The 23,225-nt window shown below is 39.6% G+C and overlaps 1 protein-coding gene across 1 annotated transcript in view; it reads left to right on the top strand.

The window, feature by feature from the left end:
• Positions 1 to 8,000: 8,000 nt before the first annotated feature.
• spon1a (spondin 1a) overlaps positions 8,001 to 23,225 on the top strand; it is a 55,239-nt gene continuing 40,014 nt past the window's right edge. Inside the window, exons 1-6 of the mRNA XM_086174641.1 lie at positions 8,001 to 8,513; positions 9,906 to 10,012; positions 14,415 to 14,548; positions 19,615 to 19,688; positions 20,132 to 20,254; positions 21,742 to 21,890. Of these exons, the coding sequence (XP_086030767.1) occupies positions 8,279 to 8,513; positions 9,906 to 10,012; positions 14,415 to 14,548; positions 19,615 to 19,688; positions 20,132 to 20,254; positions 21,742 to 21,890 (822 nt within the window). The 5' untranslated portion in view covers positions 8,001 to 8,278. The remainder of the gene's footprint in view (positions 8,514 to 9,905; positions 10,013 to 14,414; positions 14,549 to 19,614; positions 19,689 to 20,131; positions 20,255 to 21,741; positions 21,891 to 23,225) is intronic.

Raw genomic sequence — 23,225 nt, 5'->3', positions numbered from 1 at the left:
TGCACAATGTAAAAAATAATAAATGTCTTTTTACAATGTGTGAATAAGGGCATCAGATACCCCTTTCTAGTTCCCATTCTATTCAGTTGCATTGTAGGCATAGAAATTGTTAGACAATGTTACCATTGAAAAGTGTGATAGCAGAGAGAGGGAGTGTGTGCTGCCTCACAGACTGACTGATAGGTCACAGACCCAGGGGGGTGAAGGAAAAAAAAAGCTCCTATTAGTCATGTTTTATCTTGTGAAAAAGGAAGGAAATTTTAGGCAAAGCAAACCTGAACTGCCTCAGCAGTAGCTGAGTCCTGTGTGATTTCTTTGTCATGCAATGTATTTAAAACCAATTAAATTGTATATTAAATATCAGTTACTTTCCCAGTATCTTCTCTGCCATATATTTGTAAGTAATGCTGGAAGTATAGTCTTTATCGGAAAAAAGAAGCAGAATGGCTGTTTGAATATGAAGGTGTTGCAACAGAGGGATTAGATGGTGTGATGGAAAGAGTGATTAGATAAAACTCCAATGTTATGAGGAGGGAAGTAAACTATGATTTTCAGTCAAACATTCATGTACATGTAGGACTCGAATTCCTTTATATCTTGTTTTGAAGATGTTGTACAAAAGTGTGTGTGACTGACAGAGTGAGAAAGGTGAGAGATAGTGGCTGGTTGTTGATGTAAAAGCATCCTATAGTGCTAGGACTTTGACATTTATAACAATATAAATAGGAAACCTAATGCAGTGGATGTTTGAAAAGACGTTTCTCATTTTGAGTTCAAGACCAGTAAACATTTCCATCATGGGGAAGTGAGAATGAAATGGTCAGATCCACCAAACACAGATTAATAGTTTAATGATACAACACTACATTCTGCTCTGCAACCAGACCAACAATGAAAAGGTCTCCGTGAAATGCCTCTTTTTCTCTTTCTCATTGTTTAGTTAGTGTTTCAGTACATTATGAACAAAATGCTAATCTATTGGTGGTAAAAGTGATTGGATATTTTTTTCTTCTCAAAAATAGGTTGTAATGGTTTTAAAAAGAGTATCAAAATGCTACGTCCTTTGCCTAGATAACAAGATGCCCCCTCTAATTCCACTCTTACCTTGTATTATAATATTTGACTTGATACATCTTATTTCTAGTGAGTATTACTTTACATTTCCTTCAATGGTTACAAATGCTAGTTTGTAGCATGTTACCCATTATTTATCCATTATGAAGACTGTTTTAATGCCTTGATCTGCTGATGATGTGCAAAAATGCTTGAAAAATCAGACAATAATTGTTTCTTTTTTTGTTAAGTGAGAGACACAATAACTGTATAAACTTGAAGGCCAAGATCTCTAGCTGTGGGGGTCCAGTTTAAATGTCACATTAACATCTATGCTGTGCCATAAGTACTGTGACATTCTCGCTGGTACATCTTTCATATCTCTGTCTCATTAAAAGACTAATGTGTCAGTGAATTCCTAAAATCCTAGTCTACTATGTTTCTATGTAATATTAATTATAGTATTTGTTTTATCCAGAGTTCATTGACCTGGTATGTTCCGCTTGTTTATGATACTTACCATTTTGTTATGGGCATTTTGAAAGGGGCTTTGACCTTTTCCAAATTTCAGCTCTCCACTTGACCTTTTTCTTGGAAACTGCACGCATTAGCTGAAGATGCACATGTGTTCACTCTTCTTGAATGTCATGCCTGGAAGCACTACTGGTCTTGTGTATCTGCAATACACCCGTCTCACTCTATAACGACTCAACACAATGCCAGTAAACCAAACATAAAATTCCTCAAAGCCAACTGAAATGTCTTTTGCAGGATGCTATCATACACTTCATGTTTCAAGGAACAAACCATCATGTGCTTTTTGTCTTATATGTGGTTTTGTCTTGAAAATCAATTGGGTACTATAGATAATGCTCAATGGACTGCTGCTCATCTGCAGTAGTCTTGGGTACAGGTCATACCCAACCTGCTACAACCTGCAATGATACCTGGGAATGAAGGTGTTTCAATGTCCTATTCAGCACCCTGTGCCGGCATTGCACAAAGAAGCCAAAGCCTTGTCTGCGGCAAAATAACATATTTAGATTCATCTGTTAACTGGTTGTTATGCAGTGCAAGGTTCTCAGTTTGGTCATGGCCAATGTGCCAAAGGCACTTTGATGGGGTTTGCTTGTGTTTAGTATAACTTTGGATCTGCTGGAAGTTAAATATTCTTTTACTGTCCTTAATCCTGAAATCATTTTTCTGTCCATCACTAGCAGAAACACCATACTTTTGAGTTAGAGTTTTTTGCTTTTTACAGATAAAGCAACCAATGTGTGAAACCCTTCCATTCCTTTTCATGGTATGTCTGCATAAACTGACTTATGCAAATAGACACACAGGCATGTACCATCTTTGTCAGCTGTCAGCCTGTCATTGTTAAATATTTGTTTCAGTGTCTGTACTGATTCCTCTCTTTGTTGCAACTGTTTTGACACAATTCATGCTAGTCAGTTTACATTGTGGATGAAAATACCTGAGTGTATTTGTTTGACTTCTAAAGTGATGTCCCTTTCTTGGAATTGACAGAATGCTACTGCAAGACTATATTATTAGTAATAAACATAATTGTAGAAGTTGTAGTGTCAAGAAACTAAAGATTATCGTCAGAGATTTGATTAAGTGTGTTGAAAAACAAAATTTATCTCCAAAACAGTAGTGGGAAACATTGCAAAGGTGTTCAGTCTGATACTGAGACAGAGAACTTCTGGCTGACTGGCTCTGCAATTTCCTAAAAAGTATTTATAAATTCCCTTGGAGTTTAAGACAGGATTCAGTAAGTAATGGCATGGCAGGTCTTATAGTACCATGTGATCCCCTTTAGCATGTTGGTGACAAAATAATTTTCTATGATACCCAAATGGTTAATGGTGCACCAACAGAATAAGTAAGATGTAGACTGATCAAGCAACATTTCCTCTGAAAAAGTTAAATTCAATACATCGACCACTGGAAGACTAAGGTAACCAAATTCTGTCAAGAGATATTGGTGAAACTTTAAGCACATTGAAAGTGTATCAGCAATGGAAGTTGTTTTTACTCTTCAACTGTAATATGCTTGCATAGCATAAGATGTGCAGACTTAACAATTCCAAAGCTGAAAGTAAATTAAGAAAGTGAAGTAAGAAAAGTTTTTGCTCTAGCTGCAGGTCTTTTCCCCCCAATTTAGGTCAGAAATCCATTGTAGATCTGACTTACAGCGCATATTGTCCTATTAACTGTTCAATATGGTGTTAATAACTCTATAGTCATGGCTAAGTTGTTTAATCAGCAGGTATGCCTGCCTCATCACATTCAAATGGAGGATTAATATGATTTCACTCCCAACCTCTAGTCATCTCAGAAAATACAAAGGACAGGTCCTTTTTTGATTGAAAAATATGCAGACATTCAAATGTTTGAGGCAGAAATAATGAGACTTAAGAGAGCAATTTTAACAGTTACCTTACAAGAGCAGTGTATATATAGTGAATCTATTGGCAAAATACACACAATAGGATATGCATACATATATATCCATATCTTATCCACTTGTGGATTTTTGTAACATTGAGCACAAAGTAATCAAAATGTGTTCCATGTAAACTACCAGATCAAATGACCCTAATATACATTTTGATAGACATGAGAGCTGTAAGAGCTTTGACATGCAACAAGAAGGTTATTACATGATCACACATCAGAGTCAAGCAACCCACTTCATTGTTGTTGGAAAATTTTAGTTTAAGATAAATGCAAATTCATCTAGTTGTTGTTTTTCTGAGCTGTGAATATAAATCATCATTGAATAACCCCTTCATGAATTAGCACCTTATTTTAAGAGTTGGGTATCCATAAACATGTGATGCCAGGGTCAATGTTGTTTGTGTTCTGAGCTGCAGTCAGGGTTTTCAAAAGCAAAATGCTCCAATTAGATGGTCCAGACTGAGTGCCTCAGAAGAACCTTGATGCATAGCAAAGGAGCAGGCGTCAAGCCTGAAAATCAAGATTGTGGCAGTCTTCTGGAACCAAGCCTGGAAGAGGACATTGTCGACAATTACCAGGTGGTCAGGACTTATTTCATTGTGCTCAGTCAGGTATATCCTAGTACAGAAAAAACAATCTGAACTTGCAAACCGCAGGGAGAAAGTCGAGGACTGTGTACTGACGGCAAAGACAGATAGAGCCCTGAGTGCATCTTCCTGTTCCATGGTGCTTTAGGGCTTACAAATACCCCCTTTCTGTCTGAGTGGAGGCTGGAGATGGTGTTGGAGGTTAAGCAGTAATGACTAGCTTAAACAATATGTCCCCCCAGGGCCCAGGGGTCGCATGGAAGCTGCTGATATGTACCAAAAAGCCAGAGGGCTGGCAGCCTCAGTTGTTGTTGAAGCAAAAACCCAACACCGGTTTGAGTTTGAGAGAGGTCGTGGAGAGAGGCCTATGGTTGGCCTTAAAGGAATTCTAGCATACAGTCAGAAAACTCATGAAAGGAAAATGGGGCTTGGACCTGCCCCCCCTGTGGTAACTGGGGGAGGAGACCTGTGGACTTCATCGTTGGATGACGTCAGGATCTCTTTGAAGAACTCCCAAACCTTAATTATATGCCATTCTTGGAGAAGGCAGAGCTGGAAAAAAGTGATTAAGTGTTGTCTATATCCCTGGTTGAGGTCAGTTAAGAAGTCAGAAGCTCTTCAGTGACAAAGCATGGATGACATTTACCAAGAGATGCTGAAGGACACAGTGGAACTGTCTGGGCTGACATGCCTCTTCTGTACTGAATGGAGGTCAGGGATGGTCCCTATGGGCAAAGTTGGGTTTGCTCCGATCCCGAGGGGATCACAATACTCAGAACTCTTGGTCAAGTCAATGCCAGAGAGCTGGAAAGTAGTCTTGGGCAGAGAAAATCCAGAATTCGAAATGAATGTGAAACAATGGTCCAGCTTGTCACCTTTAAGAGCTCCTTGAGAATTTGTAGGAATTCACTGATTTGGTCTGCATGTGTTTTTTACACCTATATAAGCTTAGAATCCTCGACAAGAGACCCCAAGAGACCCACTTGAAATAAGCCAGGGTGATTATACATCTCATCTGATTGGAACTGTCTTTAGACCCCTTCGTCACTCCCAGAGGAGTATGGCACATCACCTCTCCTTCATAAATCTGCATAACTTCTGCCTCTGCCAAACTTGAGTGTAAAACTTTATTTGAACTATTCTTGACATCCTGTATTTTTGGGATTTGTGCACAGCACCACCAAAAAATATCCATTGTGTGTTTGAGGCAGTTGCTAAATTTAAATTTTGATAAGATACATTAGATGATTTGATTAGATGATTGAAAACTGAAACCTTTGTTAGACGACCTTGAATATCACTCTTGTTTAAGTTCATATCTTGCTGATGATTTGATTATACTTTGCAATGTCTAGAAGAACACATAATGCCATTACTTTTGTTTTGTTCTATTATTTTAGTACAGCAAAGGTCAGATAAAAGTGAAGAGTATTTCCATCATCACTTTATTGCCCAAAGTTGCACACAGATGTCCCCGACACAGTACATTGACAGTCTCCTTGTTTTGTCTCTGAGTCGCCCCCCTGGAACAATTGGGGTCATTGAACTCTAGTGAAGGGCAACACAACTATTGCCTAATATTCACTGAATGACAACTCATAGCCTCTTTCGCTGTAAGTAAATTATTTCTAATTATTTCCGAAAATTATTTCTAATTACAAATTTCTATGTCAATATTCTAATTCAGCAAATGTTTGCTCAGTGAAACATTCAGCTCTGTAAAAGAGTCATGTTTAATACAGTAGCTCTGGTTGCAGGTGATTTAATGAAATTATGATTTCTTCCATTTGTCTAAATGGCAAATGGTCTCAACTTGTAAAGGTTTTATATATCTTGTGGTTTCAAAGCACTTTACACTGGATTACATTCACATATTCACACTGATGGTAGCAGAGCTGCCACACAAGGTACTTACCCGCCAACAACAGGGAGCTCAGTATCTTGCCAAAAGGACACATGCATGCAAACAGGAGATGCGTTCTGATTTTAGGGACACCCTGCTCTACCAACTGAACCAAAGCTGTGATCAAACATATATCATGTATTTACATACAAAAAATAAATGAATTAATTCAACAAATAAAGGAAAAAAAATAAAGAATGAGCATCCTATAAAATATCAGATTTGGTGAATGCCCCATTGAATGTCATGCCTGGAAGCACTATTGTAGCTTCACTACGCTTCATTGATAAAGAAACATAAAGGTCTGGGGGATCCTGTTCAAATATGCTGCATTTAACAGCAGGAAAAAACATCCTGAAGACCAAGGCTGGAGAACACATTCAACCAAACCGGTGGGGCTTTGAGACAAAATGCAACCATGACACCTGCTGGTGTCGGGTTCTGCTATCCAAACGCTTCTGTGCTCCAACCCCATCATCCATCCGTCAACCCAGCGGTAGATGTTCTCCATTTGTCAGTGCCCATCAGAACTGGTAGCATCATCAGCACAGGCCTGCTGACCCTTTCAAGAATAAACTCTGAGGAAGTGGGGTTGTAAGAAAATGTCACAGGGGATAAATTGTCGTTTACCTCCTGAGCAAGCTTCAAAAGCCGTAAAGCATGCGGATTACATCCATAACTTTCACTTCTTTGCTTGGAAACTAGTGTTACTTCCTAATGTAGTGTATTTCATTTGGGGAGGAGAACTCAGAGTCAACTGTCAACTGTCAAAAACTCTGAGATGAAGGATATGAAAGACAAGAGGGGGAAAGGAGGGTGGCGGTGTAACAAAAAACAAGTGAGCATGATGGAACATTTCTAAATTATGAGACAAAGATTATCAAATTAAAACAAACAATTAGACTGATTAGAAATACATTTCTCTAGTGGATAGTTATTCCTCTATGCACCAGTCCAAACATCCCAATTACCACACTCCAGTTACCAAGCTTAATGACGGACGTCTTATTTGACGAGCTGTCAGTTGCTAAATCAGCCAAATTCGAATGTGCTCACTCCATCACACAAACATTGAAATAACTGCATTTTGGCAATCTACTGTGCAAAAATATTTTTCCCTTGCCTGTAGCGGACACAAAGGACCACTTTGGCTTGATGCAAAGCAGCCAGCCATGATCATTATCATACGATCAATACAGCTGAACTGTGTAGACATTCAGACTACTTAAGACTAGTCAAGGTGAACAGGGATACGTGCTCAAGGCAGGGAGGCGATGGCTGGTGAGAAGAAAACACCGGAGTATGATTAAACACGGAAAAAACAACAATAACTAATACAGAAAACTCAATTAATTTCTCGATCCGTGGTGGATTCAGGAAGGCATGTCGAAGCGTACCAATCATAATCAAACAGATCGATTCTTTATGAGCCGATGTGGAATTAATTGAAACATTATCAATTTTCTAGAGAACATAAAGTAAATCAATATTTTATATACATCTAATTTTGCTTTGGGACCGAACAGCTTCCCCCTTTAGACTTGAAATTGGATTTAAATATAATTGATGGGTCAGCACATCTGAGATGACAGTAACAGCTGATGAGGTTAAATGTGACTTCCAGCCAGCCCCCGCAAAAATGCATTTTCACAATAAATCCGCAGTTATTAAGACCAGCCATTCATTTGGATTAACTTTAACTTGTTAAGCGCGCACAGGTTGCACGGAAAGTTCAGTCCCTCATACATGTTGCGTCCTCTGGACACTGTTTGGCAGGAATGTGCACGTCTTTGTCTCTCTCCTCGGCAGGTTTGCAGGGGTCTGCAGGGAGGGCAGGCCGGGCTGTGGCCGTGGAGACGGTCTGATCGCGCTCACTCCTCGCTGTTTGGCCGTTTCTCACCCCCCTCCGTGCCACCCCCCACCCCCCCCACACACACCCCACGACGCCCCCCACCCCCACCCCCACCCCAACCTCCTCTGTCTTGCTCAGTGTGCACGTCTCCTCCGGCGAGTGCACAGCGCATCTCAGTCAGTCCCCTCTCCCGCCTCACACACACTCATACACACACTCTCAAACCAGGATGGATGTTGCCTCTTAGAAGAAAAGAATTGTCCTCCAGCAGTTGTCGAGTTTTGCCCTCATTCAGGGGGTGAAGCGAGGGCCGAAACCAACCTTTGAACCCCCGTTTTCTCCCCCCCGCCCCCCCCCACTTCTCGCCTCCCTCCCCCCCCATTTTGCTCAGACAAGTGTCGGACAAAGAGCCCCGGGATGATGACAGCGGTCGGGCTGCGTCCACGCGTCCTGCTCCTGCTGGGCTTCATCTCCGCCGCGTCGTGCAGCCCGTCCGCGTTCACCGAGGAGCCCTCCGAGAGAGCCGGGAAGGCGGACGGCTACTGCGGTCGGATCCTCCGGGCTCAGAGCAGCAGGAAAGAGGGCAATAACGAGTTCCGTCTCCGGGTGGAGGGAGACCCGGAGAAGTACCAGCCCGGGAGCACATACAGAGGTTGGTGTCGGATTTACGAGCGTTCATGGGCAAAATCCACCCGCAGCGTGCACGGCTTGCTGGGCATGCAAGTTTCAGCAACTTTCTGAGAGTAGACTTTGAATGGTTTATCCTTCAAATGAAACCCCGTGTGCTGAGTCAGTCTTTACTGCTAGAGACAATTGGAGATTCTGCACATTTGAAGTGTGTGTTCGTGTGTGTGTGTGTGTGTGTGTGTGTGTGTGTGTGTGTGTGGAGTGTAATTTTTTTTTTTTTTTTTTTACACTCAAACCTAAATTGGGGATGATGCGCGAAAAACAAAGCACATTTAAAATCCTTAAGTTTCTCTCCTCTACGAATCTGACTCTTGCAACATCTATAGGATTAATCTCATTGGCTCATTGCTTTCACTCGTTATGTCTGACTTGGGCATTGTTATATCAAATGCATAGTTACACTTTCCATAAACTACATAGAGCAATATTGAATGTATGATAATATTCTCAAATCGCTTCTAGAAAAACTAAATTTTTCCCTCAAAGTTGATGAGCATTCAGGCAATCTGGCACACAATTTGAATGTGAAATATCATCCTCGCCAACTGCCTGGCTGCGGGTGAACGAGTATAAATGCCGTTATCAGTGTAATCCTCAAGAACAGAGGGGGGTTTAATTGTGCACAACATGATTACGGTTTGCTGGGCGATGCGAAGTATTCACGTCAGTCAGATTTGCACATTAGGGGCCTTTGGACATGATCACACCATCACACCCTCATCACTATATACCTAACTTTACCCATTTCAATAATAAAATAACGACAATGAAGAACATAATTACGCACACATATCAACTGAGATATAAACAAAGAAATGTGTTAATATGATCACACTGCACTCCCCTGTGTTCACTTCACCATGCACTGCAGACATGAGGCCCTCCTACTGTTTCTTTGATGCAAAAATCATCTACGACTCCATCATAGCACATCTGCCCCAGCGACTATATCCCAACACTAAAACAACTTATTGAACTCAATCTCTCCTTTAATGAAACACTCATTATTTATTTACTCATTGATGAAAAGTCAGAGAAATTTGCAGCAGCTCAGCAGCTGAGGAACACTTCGATCCGCTCGTGTTTAAGGAGCGCGAGGGCTCACGTTGTTAGATGTGATTTTCGCCTGACCTACACGGTGTTTCGAGAGGGGGATTTCTGTGTCCTCATATTCGGCACACAAATGTCGGTTTCTTTCAATAAAACTACGTGTTTACACAATGGGCAGACTCCAGGCAACTGCCTACATCATGGATGCCTGGAGCAGAGACTGAGGTTATGGAACGAGAACTGAAGTTCAAATTTGTCTTTCTGTGACAACTGATGCCTGCCGCCACTCTTGTTTGCTTCCATCCAGTGAGTCTGATTGCGTCCAGCCCCTCCTACTTCAGAGGCTTCACCCTCATTGCTTTGAAGGTGGGCGCAGAAGGAGACAAAGACGAAGACTATATTGGAAATTTCCAGGTGAGAAAGCAGAAAAATGCGTAACTGCTGTTATTGTTAGATATCAGGATTGTCTCTCTGTCTTATGGTGTTGTAACATGTGAGGTTATTTTAATGAAGCACGACTCACCCTTACAGGCTAATAAACCTCTGAGTTTGTCAGATTTCCAAGGGACCTTAATTTAAAAGGAGAACAATGGAAATCAAGACATGACAATATCATCATATCAAGATGTCTATCTGACGTCTTTTTAATTGTGTAAGACTGGAAGGAGTAAAATGACAAATCTTACTGGAGATGTGGGTGATGGTTTCGGTTGGTTGGGGGAGTCAACAGATTTTCTTCGCATAGCCTTCCTGTCTTCACATGTCAGAGTGTGATTATTCTCACCTCACCTTCTCTAATAGGCTTGCTATAGCATATGAAAGGAGTGAAATCTCAGTTCAGCTCCACTGTGTATTGGCTGGCTCTGTGAACATGTAGAGAACTAGAGGAGATGTGCATGTACGAGCAGGTATATAGAGGAAGTCTTGAAACAAAGAGATTAATTGGTCTTTTTTTTATAGAAGCCGATACAGTTGGAGTCGAGCGAAATAGCGGCCTAAATTTGAGAAAGACATTTTGCAAAGAACTAGTGCCCATAAACACACACAATGATCATATTTGCGATGCGTGCAATTATAGTTAGATCGAGGGAGAATACTAGATAGTGGTGTGTTCTACATGTATATTAGTTCAGACAGAGAGAACAGGATACTTAGAAAATAAAATGAAATGATTCCATTTTCATTTATAAAATTCCACACCAGATATAGGGCAGTGCAGACGGATATATACAATGTATGTCGATACCATAACAACAAGATCACACTGTGGAACAGCATTGTATGGTGAAAAACGATCAACTTATGCTCAATATTGCATTCACACGCTTTAAATTCATGCCTGCTCACTGGTTCCTGTTCTGCTCTTGTGGCTTTGTCTTTCTATTCCTTTCCATTAGTTATTTCATCCAAGTCAAGGCTCTAGTTTCAAGTAATTCATAGAGCTTACGTTGTACAGGATGACACCCAGTTGTCAGAGGATTTGAAAAGAACTGAACAATGGAAGAATTATTTTTAGCAGTATCAAAAACAAGCTTAAGTATAATGCTACAGTTTATGTGATATTTGATTATTAAAGGAATATTTCAAGTCAGATAAATAAAACAGCCAAATACCACGTCCTGCGTCAATCTGCAATTGATCTTCTACACCCTTAGAAAGAATTATTTGTTTACATAAAGTACCATTTTGTTTAATGAATCTTTATGATGCATGGGGAGGTTTGCACTGGAACCCTCAGGCTGCAATGATCACAGTTAATGCCATGCTGTGGCACTCTCTGTGAACTTCAGCCTTGAATAAAGGAGGACATAAAAAATCTGGAGCATTTTATTTTTGTCCTGTGCACACCTCACATCTCACTGCCCAGTGTTCAGGCTAGCAAGGTTCTTTCCATTTTATATGCCCTTGCAATAGATTCCATGCTGTTGTTATTTAGTGCTTGCCACGAAAGTGCTCCTCAGCCGTATTGGCACTGAACACCGCACAGTGAATGTTTTTTCCTGAACATCAAATTTGAAACGGTAAACTCTTCATCACCCGCCCACAATAAATTTTCTACGTTCCACACATGCAATTGTAATAGTGGAACTGTGCGCAGAGACTGGTAACAACTTTCGGTGGAGGTTTGACTATGGACATAAAAAGGTGCCATTAAAAGTTAAATGAATAGTTGTGTCAATACTGCTTTTTATAGGGTTAACCTAGCCTCACTCAGCTGCCGGTGGTCTCTCTTCTTATTGCTGGCTCCGTGTGACATAGCAGAAAAAAATAAAGTGCTGCGGAAAGAGATATCCCTCTTGTATCACCCTCTCAGTTAATCTTTTGTGTTTTATGCCCCCCGTCCTGCACGCACGCACACACACACACACACACACACACACAGACACACAGACACACAGACACACAGACACACAGACACACAGACACACACACACAGACTCACACACATACACAACCCATTCTGAAAGAGCTCTGGGTGGGCCGGCATCCAGGCAATGAGAGGGAAGCAAGAGAAAAGCTGCAACAGAAGATGTCAGACTTTATTTAACATACTGCTCATTTGAAATCTGCTGGTGTGCCCCATCTCTGCTTCTGGAGACAGCTCCCGACTTGATGAAAAGCACTTTTATTGAGCCCTCTGTGGCGGTCAGATGCCACAGTGTGTGTATTTTCGTTTGTGAAACAGTGAGTAAACCAGGGGGGTGATGCTTATTGATATCTGATGAGATAACGCTTTCCAACAGGATGAGATGATAGAACATGAGGCTATGTGAAGGTTGAAGGCAGTGCCATCTTTAGGACAACAAGAAGCATAAACATGCATTTAAAGAAACAGACATTATGGGTGAATAGTTTTCACATAAATTGGGCTACAACTCTTACAAAATGGACAGGCTGTCAGTTACATGTCATGAATATTCTTCAAAAAAAACAACCTGACAAAACCTCACTGGTTGCAACACACAGCTCTGGATGCTTGTAAGATAACCGAGGTTACGTTTAGAGGGTAATCTGTCTGAGATGGGCTGTATGCACACTGACATGCACGCTACCACGTTTATCTTTGTTAGGTCATCAGATTTAGTTTCATTCACGATGGACAGTTGAACCCGAACTCTTACAACGTTGCCATCATGTTCAAACGTTACCTTATCAAGGATTTCTGGATCAACTGTGCCAAAACGCCAACACACAAATGCAGATAGACAAACTTTCACCCCAAAGTTTAAACCTTAACTGTATGCAATTCAGCAAAGTGCCCACTAAAGAAGTCTGATAAAACTGTGATTGACTGAAATGTCCAGTCTCTCGGAATGTGCTCCCCATCATTTTTTTAAACTGTGTCTGGTCCTCATAAAGGTAGCTTTGGAAATATGAAACACACACAGACACACGCACATGTACGCACACACACAGACACACACACACACACACACATAATCCGCTTTCAAGGGAGACTCATTCATAACACTGGGTGACAAAGAAAATTCTCTGCTGACAGCTTTATGGAGTCGAGTGAGAAAGTTCCCATTTTTGCTCTGCTGATGTCACTTCCTATGAAAAAGATCTTTGTTCTTAAAACTGTGAACAAAGGTCTGCAGGATGTACCCTTGTTTGAAACCCACATTAATCATCTCATACACTTTTGAAATCAATTGCATTCTCATTATCTAAGGTGTGCACCTGAGCAGAGGTACAACAGGCATTTTGACCATTTAGTTTGACCAAGAGTGAATACCAGCTTGCTTCCATTTATATTACAAGAATTGGTCTCTCATGCATCGTATTCTCGTCTTTATATTGATTTGTTCACTTCGGTTTGCTTTCAAGATGATAAGTTTCCCTCAGATACCTAATTAGTCAACAAGTCAATATCTAGATTTTACAGCTTACTCATGCATGGTGCTGCTGTATTTAAGGAAAAAAAATCCAAATTGTCAATTTTCTTCATGTGGATATTAACATTTTATGCATTCTGTTGGGTGGGTTGGTTCTTCTAATGAATTCATTATGAATAGAGGAAAAGTATATTTTTGATTACTTTTTAAGTAAGTTTCAACAGGATTAAAGAGCATTAAATGAAACTTCCAATTTATATCATCACCAAAACTTCGGATCCTGAAGGTCCGATACATTTCAAGTAATAATAAATGCCTTTTGCTGACATTCAGCAAAAGCTGTTTTTCAGGGGGGGATTTGACAAAGACTGAATAGGTGTAGAGCCGTGTTGACGATGCCCAGTGATTTTAATCCCAATTTGGCAGACTTATTGCCAAACTTCTCCCTTGGCTCTGCTATTCCCATTATTGTCCTTCAGGTTATGTATGAACCAGGTCCAAACCCTGGATTAAAATTTTTGCATAAAGAAATGCATGTGATACACACACACACACACACACACACACACACACACACACACACACACACACACACACACACACACACACACACACACACACACACACACACACACACACACACACACAGGACATTCATATTTCTTTAATTAAAATTGCAGGAGAGAAACACAGTCTTCTAATTCAATATTTTACCCCATATTCAGACTACTTATTTGGGGGATTATTTAGTATGAAATCATTTGCTTTGTCTTGAGAATGTGTACTTATGGCAGTTGTGATGGTAAATTATGTATACATTCATTTTGACTGAAAATGAAAATGAAAAAAGAGCATAATTATATGCAGATGCTTCATGTACTTTTGGGACACATTTAGAATTTTTAATTGAATCCTACTCTCTCTATGGACTTGTGTGTGTATTTGTGTCTGTCTGTGTGTGTGTTTGTGCTCTACAGATAATTGATGAGGAGGAAACACAGTTCATGACCAACTGCCCACCCGCAGTAACAGAGAGCACTCCCCGCAGACGGACCAGCATCCAGGTTTTTTGGACAGCGCCACCTAGTGGCTCTGGCTGTGTCCTCCTCAAGTATGTATAGAGTGACAAATACTGAATCTTGCACTTAAGAGGAGAGTCGCTGTGTAAAGATCTCTGCCAGATCTATGCTGAAAAGGGTATCAGGGTATCCCATTATACCCTTGTGCATGCAAACTATAATTGCACATCGGGAATCAAATGTTTACTGCACCAAAATACGAGTAAATTTAAGCTGAAAAGACTGCTACGCTCATTTTTGGCTATATGAAATTTCCTATTGAACATTGTGCATGACATTTCAAGAAGGTAATTATTGGTCTAACTAAAGTAGACTACAAAATAGCATCTTGCATATACATGTTACTCAGATCAAGCAGTGGAGTCACAGGAATTGACTGTGTGGACAATACCCCAGATAAAACGTTTACCTGACTGACCCATATATCCATCTATATCAAGAAAGCATGATGTATTGAACTTAAGTGCGGTGGTGACTTAGCTGCTTAAAATGTGACCTCTTGGTGCCTTTGGTGCGTGCAAAAAAACATGTTTATTGGAGTCCAGCTTTGTATACCACTCTATCAATTTATGTTTAATTCATAAAAATATAACTTACAATTACCTCAAAATCATGTATTTGTTTTAGTTAATTATGATCTTTTATTATATGTAAGACAAGTGAAACCAAGCACAGCCCCATGTCAAACTGTGAGATCCATTTATATTTTCAAATGACATTTTGTAAAGCTGATGCTATTGTGCCAGTGTGCAAGATGATAAAAAATGATATTCTAAACATTTAAAGGTCAATGTTTTTTCTTTCATGAAATGAATGGTACCTTTTGGGGAAACATGCCATACAGCAGTCTGCAGCTCCAACTTGACTTTCAATTGTTCGATTAGACTTTGCTGACCAGCAAAGGTGATTAAACCATTGCTTCGATAGCAAAAGAAAATAAAAAAGTGACAAGCTGTCCTTATTCTGGTTGTAATCCAATTCTTCTTTAGGAGAACAAAACATTCCTAGTGATGTGGCCGGAAACAGGCTGTGCAGTACAATTTGATTCAGGATTCAGTGATGAGTTTCACTGTGTGCAGTTACAGTGTAACTGCCATGATGTGGTGGGTTGAGGAAATGTCTTGGTAATTTACTCTACCACTCTCTGTTGTGGCTGGGAGCCTGCCCTACATATACGAGGTGGGTCACTAGTACATAGACACGTACATCTGTTCGCTGATAATGGTTCTTCAAAAGCTGGATCTTGGCAGTATTTTTTGCCAATGGATATTTTCAGTCTAACAGTTATACAAACACAATAACCCAAGTATACATAAGTGATTCGAGGTAATAGGACCAGAAACATCAATTGTGACAATAGATTACCATTCAAATGGGTGGCCACGTGCATGTGGTTACCCATTTGAATAGCCACATGCATGTGATAGCAGATTATGGCATATTTTTTTTCTCTATAATCTGGCATTGTGGGTTAATGAGTGTACACGAGCCTAAAAAATAACGCAATAGAAAGTTTCTCTGATTAATGTGACATCTACCTTCATCTTTACTGCACTGTTTTTACATCTTTGCTGTCCTTGCTTCGAAAAGGATGATATATACTGTAAAGGTTGCATCATAGTTCTGGGTCAGCGCCTATGCCGATGTTCCAAAAAACATATTTTTTCGATTTTCATGAGGAGCATCCCCATGACTCTCCTTTTCACTAAATCTGAGCTTTCCAATACTGTTCTTTTCCTCCTCGGTCTTTCATTTGCACCTCTCTCCCCTGTCTTTTCATGGACTTTTCATTATTGTCTCTAAGGAACTGCTGTCATCCAACTACTCTCCACATGAAGACCAGTGGGATAATGGCAGAATTGTGTACTGTGAGGCTCATCGATATGGGAACACGTTGAAAGTCTGGCAGTGTCTAGAAAGAGATACTTAAATGTGCTAAGATGAAGATCAAATACTGGGGCGTAGACAGTGAGTGAGTGAGTGAGTGAGTGAGTGAGTGAGTGAGTGAGTGAGTGAGTGAAAGATGGTGAAAAAGCATACAGTTCAAAAAAGCCCCTGGAAATTACAGGCTGAGAGAGTGTTGTCACTTCTCTCCCCCCTACCTGGCAATTGTAATGATGATAAAGGCTTTTGTGCTCCTCTGTATTAAAAGACAACAAAACTTTTTTTTATTTCATTTCATTTTCAGCTCGTTTATCTTTCATTTTTAACTCTTGATTGAAGGGGTACAGCTCTTGTATCAAGTGCTGGTCTTTGAATGAATACTATTCAAATGGAAAGATGAGAAAAATACATGATTTTACTCAGTATCAAAATACTCAACTTATAGCGGGCTATAAAATATCAAGGTTATTTACAGAACAGCAACAGTAATGACATCTTTCCATGAAATTGGAGCGGTGTTTGGCAAATGTGGGTGCTTGAGCTAAATCTTTAACTCAGGGGGACTAACATGAAACTCCTAGCAGAGCTAAATTAGATATCAAATAATAACTTATTTATAATTTTTCATTTTAAAATGACAGAAACATATCTGTCACTTTATTAACTTAGTCACTACTTGCAAAAATGTATCAACTTTCGCAAAATAAAGAAACAAAAGGTTGGACTTGTTATTTATTGTGCTGAGTATTTTTGATTTTGAAATGTTTAAGTCACACAAAATTGAAATAGTAAGAAATCTGTTGCTCATTTTTGGTATTGGATCCCTAACTACTAAATCAGTTGAATTTTCATTTCTAATCTTATTTCTGACAGACTTGGGCCATTAAATGTGGTCCATTCCAATATCACGGTCTGGATACCTCAATTCTCATGATTGCCTCAAATATTGGTGGACTTGATAATATATATGGATACATATATTTCAGAATAAAAACTGGATTCAAAGATAAGGTTGCCATCAAAATGCAACTTTTGACAGATCAGTAATAATGTTGAATATGTACATTGCAAATCACTGAAAGGGTTGTTTTTATGATGAACTTTGGCATCACTGTCATTGCATACTTTTAAAAGGTCTGCTCGTGCAGCTTGTGAATACATTTAGTCAACACATTTTTTCCCACACAATGGTGCATAAAAAAGAAGATAGAACTAATAATTGTCTTAATAAAAAAAGCAATTTGGAAGTTTAAATAATGAGATGTCTCAAGGTTTTACTGAGGATATATATTTTACAGAGGGCATGTTTACCCACTTTTATAATGATAGTGCTGCATTTTGCCATGGTGACGTGGATTCTTTCCTGTTCAATGGCTTGTCTACTTGGTTTCAGCATGAAGTTTTTCCTTTCCCATGAATATTATAGTGTTTGTATGATTTTACACATCCAGTCTTTAAATATATGTCAAGTTGGATTTAAACCAAATTGCTTCAATTCTGGCTTTAAAAGATGAAACTATATGCGGCCTGCTGTTTCTCAGTGACTTATAGTGGACTTTATCAGAGGCCATTGTCGCAGATGAAGCTGTTACTCAACATTTCTTGTCCCCGCAGAGCCAGACTAAGTATCATAGTCTATACATTTCTCTTCCTTGTTAAGTATTTTTTGCAGTTCCCTTTCCTTCAGAAATAATGATAAGAGATATCATGAAGGACTCTAGGACGATTGCAGCTGGGCAAACCCATTCGCTTCAAGACATTGTCTCTGTGTTGCTTCTATTTTTGTCAGTTCTGAAGCGGGAGCCCATTGACAGAAACAAAAATAAATGAATTTCTTTTTGTATCAGAAGCAACAAGGACATAATGAGAATTATTTCATCTCTTGTTATAGAGGAAGGAGATAGAACAAAAAGAACAAATAGAAATAAGGACAAATCACATAGAAAAAAAAATCTAAACTATTCTATGTCTTTTGCTTTTCCCTCTTTCTCACTCTCCACTGCACTTTTGGAGTGATTGGGATACGCATAAGTGTGAATCCGGCTGGGTGAGATAGAATTTAAATTGGATGTTAAATAAGCATTACTTTGCTTGATTGTCTGACCAGAAAGTAGGCAGTGAGTCAGAGTGTGCTCCTTTCAAAGAGATATGTGAATATATGACCAGATTGAATTCAAGTGTGAACAATTACAAAAGTGCTGCCGCTCTTCACTTGTTTCATTTATATTATGAGGCTGTTTTGACCATTAATCATTCAAACTCCTGAAGGTTTCTACTTTAGCAGCCTCTCCAAAGTGGATGGTGCTGTTTGTTTTCAACAAAACGGCAGATGAGGTTGTCAATGTTTTTAGTATTATCATTGAATCATGTGTCTTTGCAATGTAGGCATATCAGTATTACACTCTTAGTGTTTAAAAAGTGTCAGTGTGATGTCAAGACTGACACGGTGGCATCCTCTCAAAAACAAAAGCAAACAAAAGATACTTCTTTTTTTATCTATTGCACATTGTAAATCATTGACTGGGAAGTCTGAAAATAAAGTCAGTAAAGCTTCAAGCACAGTAAAACACATTCCACATCAATCATACTGCATTCTGCCACTAAACGCTGCATTGGTTTACTGCACTTTGGCTCTATGAAGATGATTGTTTTCTATAAGGAATGACATACGATCACATTTTAAATTGATTCTAATGCCATTCACAAATGTTCAAAACTCAGCATCAATTCCCTCAATGAGAGATAAGTGTTTAGATTAACTCAACCCAGCATCATCTTAATTCCTGATTCACTTCATCCAGCCGGATGGCCCAACCCTTGATCAGTCTGTTGTGCAGCACACACACACACACACACACACACACACACACACACACACACACACACACAAGTTATATGACTTGTCATCTGTAGTTGTTTTTGAATTTGCTGCTGTTCCTGCAACAGCAGTGGAACATAAACTTGAGCACAATACTTTTGGACTTTTAGCCAGTTTTCACAGCATATGTTGTAATATTGATCAGTTGAAAGTATATTTGTCTCAATAAAATTTTTCATTAAAAACATCTGTTTTTTGACGTACCATCGAACCTTTTCTCTAATGTTGCCAAAGGGTTCCATTAATGTTGCATGTAAATGTATTTTTTGCAACTCCAAGCTTCTCCCAAGATCCCTTTCTTCTCATCTTTCCCATCTTTTTTGTGTGTCCTTACAGGGCAAGCATTGTACAGAAGAGGATTATCTATTTCCAGGATGAAGGCTTATTGACAAAAAGAATGTGTGAGAAAGGTATGCCTCTTTTATTAGAATGCAATCAGTAATTGACCATTCATTTCTGGTCCTCTCTGTCTACCTGCTGAGGGTATATTTGGCTATCCCCAGAACTCTTTCATTCTTGGTTTTGAAGCAGGGCTATACCTCTCCGCTGCTATGCTCTGGTATGTGGATGATTGTAAATGAGTGTGACCCCCTGGCTCTGCATGACATTGGATGCCACACTGAGCAACAGATCAAAAGAGCAGCATCGCACATCCTCCCATTTTCTCATACTCTTATTCCTTCATTCCCTCAGGCTCCCCACTTATTTAAACCACCTGTCTCCTTTATGACAGACACCGCATTGAACTTCTTATACTAATGAGAATACTCTATACCTTGCTAATGTTCTGCTGTATTTTTCCCCTCCTGACTTATCCTCTCTCTGTTCCCTCCATTCTTCTGTGTTTGCACAGAGTCCCTATATGAAGATCCTACGGATAAACCTCTGCTCGACTGTTGTGCCTGTGGAACGGCGAAGTACAGAGTCACCTTTTATGGGAATTGGTCTGAGAAAATCCATCCAAAAGACTACCCCCGTAAGCAACCTTTTCCCACAATTTGTTTCATCCATATTACACATTTGAGGCCCCATTATGACAATTTGAAGCGCGGCCCACATATTGCACAGTTGGAGTGAGTTTCGTTTAAAATATGGTGTGGCCAAGTGCCTCCTGCTATTTGGGAAGGGACAATATATGACAGCAGCACCCTCTGTTATTGTTCAGAGGGCTTATCCTAATCTCCACTATCATATTGTGTATTTTAGGCATGTCCTGGAAAAAAACTAGTTCAAGTAGTAAGCATTAGAGTCCAACCAAATATACAAAACTCATTTTAGCAAACATCTGTGCTTGTACTATATTGTATTGTATGCTTGTGCATTTACTGCAAAAAATTAAAATCAAAATAAACCTCAAAACTGTATAAGATGGCCCAGGAATTAGCAGAAAACACCCTTCTCTGGAAAAAAAAAGAAATTCTAAAACTAACACAAAAAAACCCACATCCAGTGGCACACAGAGTGACACAGGTCGGTTTGCTATCTTGGAAATGCTGTGCACATGTGGAAAAAACTGACCACTGCATTGGGTCAAAAATAGCAATAGTAACTATGCCTTCAGTTTGGTCACATGTGCTACGTTTAAATTGGGCCCTTAATCTTGATCGCTGCAGCAGCTAACCCTCACAGACAATTTTTTATTTGTATGTAGTTTTGTCCTGGTCGGTTCAGATGCATTTGGTAAATGATAACACTCTGTTGGATGTGTATAACCTTGGGCCGCGTAGTCAGGATGTGAATCGAGTCAAAGATTACACCAGCTCTCTCATTTAAATCAGGGTCTCAATGTTGTGATCAATATACAGATTAGAGTGGAATAAGATAAACCCAGTAATCGAAATAGCCCTAATTTAGCATCTTGTGAAGAGAGTAGCTGGTATGCCGCTTATCTATACACACATTTGGAGACACCTTCCTCAGGGAGAAAAAGAACTCCAATGGCCGGGTGATCTCTTTCTCTATTTCATCACGAAATGAGTATGTCATATTATAACCGATTGGGTGCAGTCCCACATGGTCATGTATCCTTGAACAATTTTATAACTACAATAAGCAACAAAATGTTTTGTTAATTGTATTTAATGCCCTCCAAAAAGCAGCAATTACACCACATTTAGAAACAAATGTCCTTCAAATGCAGAAACCTGAGGCCAAGTTATCACTCCACGACTGGCCAAATTAAGAAAACAATTTTTGTCTTGCCAATAAACAGATAGATAACTAAACATGCTTCCTTGCATCATTTCATTATTGTTGTGAAGGACTCTGTCAGTAAATTTGATAAAATAAGAATCCTTAACAGGACAACACTGTCACACTATAGACAGTTTGCAGATACAAATATGTAAATGTTCATTGTGAAAATGGATTGTAGTACAAAAAGCTGTTCATCTGCAAATTAATAGCCTGTTTATTTCTGAAGAGTGTACAACTAAAGAGATAACCGATTAATTAACTTCACAGGTCGTGCCAATCACTGGTCAGCCATAATTGGTGCATCCCACTCTAGGAACTATGTGCTGTGGGAATACGGGGGCCTTGCAAGTGAAGGGGTCAAACAAGTAGCAGAGTTGGGCTCACCAGTCAAAATGGAGGAGGAGATCAGGCAGAAGGTAAGCTTATCCAGCATAAACAGATGAAAAATGACAATCTGCATGTTGTAATTAATTAGAGCAAGGCGGGTTCTAATTGTAGGTCGGATATCGTCACCCTCTTAAAATAATCGCCTAAGTCACTTTTTTACAAAAAGGTTTTTTTTTGCCTAAATCATCTCCTCATGATGCTGCCCACCTCTGGCCAAATTGCCTACATCCTCATTTAAAAAGATTGTGCTATTCTACCCATTTAGTATAAATTGCCTATGTCAAGCGTGTGTCAAATGGTTCAGTTTTTTGTGTTTCCTGAAAAATCTGAAAAAATCACTTAGGCGATTATTTTAAGAGGGTGACGGTATAATACAGTATCATGGGATTCAACAAATGAGGATTGTTACCAATGTTGTTTTTCCCACTTGGCAGTCATACAAACCTACTCTATATAGACATTTTTCCTTTAACCAAGACTAAATATAGTTCTCAATAACACTGTTGAGGTCAAACATACCCAAGACTTCTATGGTTTGATTTGCTGTTTCTTGTCCAGATCGATTTGGACTCTCAAGAATCTATATTATTCCAAGTCAACCATGTGATCAGCTAGAAATGTAACAACACACAGGACCTAAGGGGAATACCTTCATATGAATCTGCTATTGATCTTAAAACACTTATTTGTACATATGAAAGGTTCAACAGCAATTCATTCACACCCCTTATTCCTTTGAGACTATATGGTTTGACTCTAAGCCGTTCCAACTTCCAGACTAGGACACATATTGATTCAAAACAGTTTTAATCATTTCAATACCAATTTTACACAGCGCCAATAGGCTACCCTTGAGCACCAAGTGCACTTTCTTATTATCTGTTCTATCAAGTGAACTCTTCCCCTGAAAAGCCAGGCCACGTCTCCTGTCATTCACTCTCCTGTCTTTAGTCACCTTGACTAGTATAACGATCACAGTTCTTGTCCGTACAGATCCAGACGCCCCCTGTGTGATGCTGGCACAGCATGTGAATTTGTTTGGTTTTTACAACAGAGATGTTATGTGCAACCTCAAGTGAGCTGCTCTACAGTTCTGGCTGTGCCTTTTATATAGACTACTATTAGTTGCTGTGACTACTTGGCACAGCTCTGGAACGTTAAGTCACCACATTCTCCCTCTGTTCACTGCTATAATGACAGTGAGGCTTAACAGTGGTGCAATACTCCCAACTTGAACAGGCTACTTAAAAAGGAGCCTTTTTTTGTCCTCACATCTCGTTTTCTGGAGTATTGGCTTGGTGAGATGGGAACTACGGAGCTTTTGGTCGAAAGAGAAATCGGCAAGTGTGCTTTTTGAACATACA

This window comes from Fistularia commersonii, chromosome 27 (assembly GCF_037954325.1).
Source record: "Fistularia commersonii isolate RoL2024-O1a breed Wild chromosome 27, RoL_Fcom_v1.0, whole genome shotgun sequence".
Lineage (NCBI taxonomy): Eukaryota > Metazoa > Chordata > Actinopteri > Syngnathiformes > Fistulariidae > Fistularia > Fistularia commersonii.
The sequence above is the reverse complement of the archived record's forward strand: the minus strand, read 5'-3'. Positions and strand labels throughout refer to the sequence as shown.